General features: G+C 44.8%; 1 protein-coding gene across 1 annotated transcript; it reads left to right on the plus strand.

The window, feature by feature from the left end:
• The first annotated feature begins 2,994 nt into the window (after positions 1–2,994).
• LOC147416873 (DNA replication licensing factor MCM6-like) lies at positions 2,995–3,960 on the plus strand. The gene is made up of 2 exons (XM_086508005.1): positions 2,995–3,273; positions 3,747–3,960. Exons 1-2 carry the CDS (start codon positions 3,203–3,205, stop codon positions 3,934–3,936), a joined length of 261 nt encoding a protein of 86 aa, XP_086364131.1. The 5' UTR covers positions 2,995–3,202; the 3' UTR covers positions 3,937–3,960.
• Positions 3,961–4,947: the final 987 nt, after the last annotated feature.

Genomic DNA, 4,947 nt, shown 5'->3' on the forward strand with positions numbered 1-4,947 from the left:
CTAGTGGTTGGCAGTGATTGACAACAGACTCTCATAGTATCATTGAGAATCATGCAGCAGCTCCTATCTTAGCCAATCGTGCAGCTACTCAGAAAGTTTCTATCTGTGAACTTCTTAACAAAACCTTGGGATCCGGGCGCCCTCTGTCGAGTTGGTGAGGTTGGTGCATGGCACCTCTAGGAGTTGCAGCTGCGGTTTTGACGACAGTAGGAGGTGCTGGGCGGCTCTAATAGGAGAGAGGGTGGTGTTGACTGGTGTGGTTGGTAGTGCTGCAATACAAGGGCCACATCCGGATTGTAGAGGTACTTATCTCACTTCCTAAAGGTCTCCAGCTATGGGCAGTTCACGGGTGTAAAAGGTGCAGTCGTTATGAGTTGCCGACGAGGGACATAGAGTCAGAGAGGGATGAACGGGTGTATTGAGAGCAATACATGCACAACTGAGGGTAGTCGCTGGCCGAGAGAGAGAAAAAGAAACGGCTGCATTCATTGTGGGTGGCATGCAGATGAAACTGCAGGTCGGCCATCCCTTTTTTTAGTTTTTAAAATCTGCATGGCGGTTGGGTAGTGCGCAGCCAGTTGTTGGATTCCGCCAACTGATGAGAGGGAGAGAGAGAAACTGTTCGATGTCTGTATGATAATGAGAGGGAGAGAGAAACTGTCGCGCGGTAGTTGTGGGGTGAATGGCTAGGGTGATCAGTTGGTTGCATGGAGTTGGGTGGTTGAGCCGAACGAGAGAGAGAGCACGTCTAGCCGGCAGTGGACTAGAGAAAGAGAGGGGATTGGGAATTACAACTGCTGCATGGCATCAAGAGGGCTGGCTGGAAACTGCGAGAGAAAGAGAAAGAGCGAGAGTGTCGAACTCTGCATGCCAGCTGGGGGGGGGGGGTTGAGACAATTGGGGAGCTGTGGCCGACACCTATATACCAAGTGCACATCCATTGGTAATGGTCCTTGCCCGCTTGCGCCACCTGCTGTGGATTTATGTTTCAACTGTGTTCGTTAATTAAAAGAAAACAATAGTATGCCTTTCTAACAGAACTAATTTGATGGTCGTTCCCACTAAGCGGAGAGATGGTTGATTAGGCAATGGTTTCCTGTTCTCTTCCGTTTACTTCTTCACTCGGATAATCACCACGGTCGCTTGGGTATATTCCTACAACAATCCACCATAAAATCTGTTGCTACTACTTCTTTTTCTTTAGTCATTCTATGTGACAGAATTCGATTATACTCGCTATTTACAAAGTGTCATCATGGCTAAATACATCGTCTCTTGCTTTTTTCCCCCCATAATATCCTATCTAAGGCCATATGCTAATCCTTTCTTATTATTGAGTATTTTCATTAAGTTTAATCTGTTCAATTATGACGTTTAATTATCATAATTTCACTAGTAATTACTATATCATAACAATAAATAAGAATTTCTCTTTAATTTCAAAGGTGACTAACTGTTATACAATCAATACAAATTATTGCAAGCTGAATCAACTAACAACATTAACAGGCATGAGAGAGCAAAATACTTACCTGATGCTTGTCGAAATCCTTACTCTTGGAGCGTAGCCTATGCTCTGATACCACTGCTACAAACGAAAGCGTGGCTGCCCTGCGAATTACTCGAAATAGCATACTACAAACCATAAAACAAACTAATTGACATACCTGGCAATCACATAGACGCATAATCGCGAGATACACGAACAGAAGGAGACAGAGTGCGAGAGAGAAGCAATAGGGTGCGTGCAAATGCACCTCCTAGAATGGAGTGCTACGCCGACACGCGAGAGAGAAGAGAGGAGAGGTGAGAAGAAGAACGTAGATACTGGGTGCAATCTCCCCCCGTGCAAGAGTGACCATTTCCCTCTTGCACGTATTTGTTTTATAGATTTCTTGAATGGTCAAATTGGTTACAGACTGGCCGGCCGGTCATAATTGGCCAAAGCTCATAAAAGAGCACTTGAATAATAAAATGTACATGATATACAAATACATTTGCATAGGCCAAGCTGGGTCTAGTCTTTTCCACCTGTCAGCTGCAATAAATCACAAAATATCATTTCTATAACACCCTTCTCATGCAACACGCTCCAGTTCTCCATGGCCGTGAGCTTCTATCGCTGCTGCAATTCTCGTGCAACATGCTCCAGTTCTCCATGGCCATCAGCTTTTGCTATCTTTACCTTTCGTTTTCTTTCTGGGTATCTCCCAATTACTCCGTGATTTTCCCATTTACCCCCAGCTGGTACCCCTATTCGAGAATCAAATAAGTCATCGACATTTAGCCATATTTGCAAAAGAGATTAACTTACCTGCCTGAAGGATCACCAGCTACATCTTTGCATCTTCTCAATGTGATCCTTCATGGACTTCAACTGCCGAGGGTCCATAGTATACAACTGTACGTCCAGGGAGCTCTCTTCCTATGTATCATCCTATTATGAACTTGCTCCAAGTGGTTCAAGATAGCTGTAGCATTAGCCATACTTCAAACATGACCATGTGCCTACTACCTACAATAGAGGAAGAATTACCTGTTGCATCTCTGCATCTTCTTCTCAATGTAATCCTTCATGGAATTCAATTACCGAGGGTGCTTAGTACACAATAGTACCTCCAGGTGAGCTCTCTTCATAGATGTCCTCCTATTGTGAACTTGCTTCAAGTGCTTCAAGATAGCTCAAGCATTAGTAGAGCTGTGATTTTAGTACTTGTCCTGCTTATTAATGGTCTGCTCCTAACATGTCCACCATGGCCGGGTTAGCTGCAAGGCGCTCCCTGTGGAGTCAAAATAGGGCAGGCAATTGCCCCTCTTTTTGGGCCAATGTATGTGCCAAGCCTGATGGCAAAGAAAACGAAAGGGGCGTGCGTCCAATTGGCACGCTCCACCTCATTTCTGAGCCCGCCAGAACCCGGCCTAACTGCAAGGCTCAAGTCACCGTGAAAAGGCCAAAAGAGGTAGTATGAAAGTGTGGGTTTGTTTGGCGGAAACTGGACGCGGGAAAATTCACTCGCTCACACACACACACTCTCTCTCTCTCTCTGTTTCTCTCTCTCTCTCTCTCTCTCGTCGCAGAACGAACACTAACCCACACACACACACACACACACACACACACACACACACTCCCAAGCACACAGCAGCAGACGCATTCAACTGACTCTTGCTGGGAGTTCGTTCACGAAAGGGGTAGCTCAGAATGGATGCTTCGGCGCTCAACGATGACAGGGGCGTTCATGTGGGAGCTATGTTCTTCGATTTTCTCAACTCGTAAGCTATCTGTGCTACTGATTTCCTCTCCTCTTCTTTGGGATAAGGCTTTTTGAGTTCTTTCCGCTCGAAGTTGTCTGCGCTGGCCAGATCCGCAGTTTAGCCTTGCACGATGAATTGCGTTTTCTCTGGATGATTTTTTCTGCCACGGTTTTCTTCGATAGCAGATCGTCGCCACGCCAGAATGTCTTCAAAAGTACGCTGCCAAGAGATGATAATTCTGGTATCAAAACTAGGTTGCCCAAATGATGATATTTTAAGGCAGACGAAATGGCTGTGATGGGGAGTTGCAAGCCTCATTATCGGGCAAAGTTTTCGTGATATTTTGAGTGTCTGCCACCGGAATGTTCTTGATTTTCTTGCTCAGCAAATTGCTTAAGGGATTTTTTGGAGGGGAAGTTTTCCTCAATTCTCTTGCTTTTTGTGGCGGCGCTATGCCTTTGATTACTAATCAATGTGGGTAATATTTCCAGCTTCACTGGAGATGTGGCAACATCTGGCGTCAGTGGAGAGCCTCCAGGCCGTGCCAAGGTGTATGAAACAGAGCTAGAGGTGATGAGGTCAAAGGAATCCACCACCATGTTTGTCGACTTCAACCACGTTATGCTTTTCGATGATGCTCTTCAAGCTGCTATTGCAGAGGATTTCTTAAGGTATGCCTAACTAATACACGCTTCCTGGTCAATTGGCCGTGGCCTAGGGGAGTCAAAACCCCTCTGTATTGTTTGACATGTTTCACTCAACAACACTGCTGCAGTGTGCTTTGATGTTATCGTCTTGGCTAGATCTTTAAGATCTCTTGGGATAGTTTCCTACGATGTTAAAACTCTCTTCTTCTTCTTCTTTTAGCTAGAGCTTGAACATGTTTTGTATGAACATTTCAAATTGTGCACAGGTTTGAGCTTTTTTGTCCGCTGCTGCCAAGAGATTTGTTCTACAACATCGACCCACTTACTTTATGGAGGAAGATCCAAACAAGGATGTGCATTTGGCTTTTTTCAACTTGCCCACTGTGAAAAAGTGAGTATTATTACAATGTCATCTAAAATTTGTATGATCTTGCTGTTGTAACAGCAGGTGCCTAAAATGAGCAATTTACAAGAGTACAGGTTACGGTGCCATATCACAAAAGAAATAATGTATTGGTAAAAAATCTCATATAAGGTGACCTAGCCTTTGATACTTAAAAACACGATTTTCTGAATTGGGACGTCAAATATCCAGCGAGAGGTTGTATGTCTGTCAGCCAGTGCATATGTTAGATAATGACAAGTTTTCTTCTCTTGGAACAGGCTAAGAGAACTCGGCACTGCAGAGATAGGAAAATTGGTTTCAGTTAGCGGTGTAGTCACAAGAACAAGTGAAGTAAGGCCTGAATTGCTGTCAGGACCTTCAAATGCCTAGACTGCGGTGCTGTTGTAAAGAAAGTGGAGCAGCAGTTCAAATATACTCAGGTCTATCTGAAGCACAAACTCAGCCGGTCTCCCTAAGCTCAATCATGCAATTTGGGACATCTTGTGCTGAAAAGGACAACTGCTCTCTTTTTGCAGCCTATTATATGTGTCAATGCAACATGCTCCAACCGAACAGATGGGCTCTGCTTCGACAGGAGAGCAAGTTTGCTGATTGGCAGAGAGTCCGTCTGCAAGAAAACTCGAAGGAGATTCCAGCTGG

This window comes from Adiantum capillus-veneris, unplaced genomic scaffold (genome assembly GCF_014529385.1).
Source record: "Adiantum capillus-veneris isolate H3 unplaced genomic scaffold, ASM1452938v2 Hic_scaffold_408, whole genome shotgun sequence".
In the NCBI taxonomy this organism is placed as follows: domain Eukaryota; kingdom Viridiplantae; phylum Streptophyta; class Polypodiopsida; order Polypodiales; family Pteridaceae; genus Adiantum; species Adiantum capillus-veneris.

Coding starts and splice junctions, on each gene's coding strand:
- LOC147416873 (XM_086508005.1), top strand. CDS start 3,203: ATGGATGCTTCGGCGCTCAACGATGACAGGGGCGTTCATGTGGGAGCT. Junction 3,274..3,746: donor TTCTTCGATTTTCTCAACTC/GTAAGCTATCTG, acceptor TAATATTTCCAG/CTTCACTGGAGATGTGGCAA.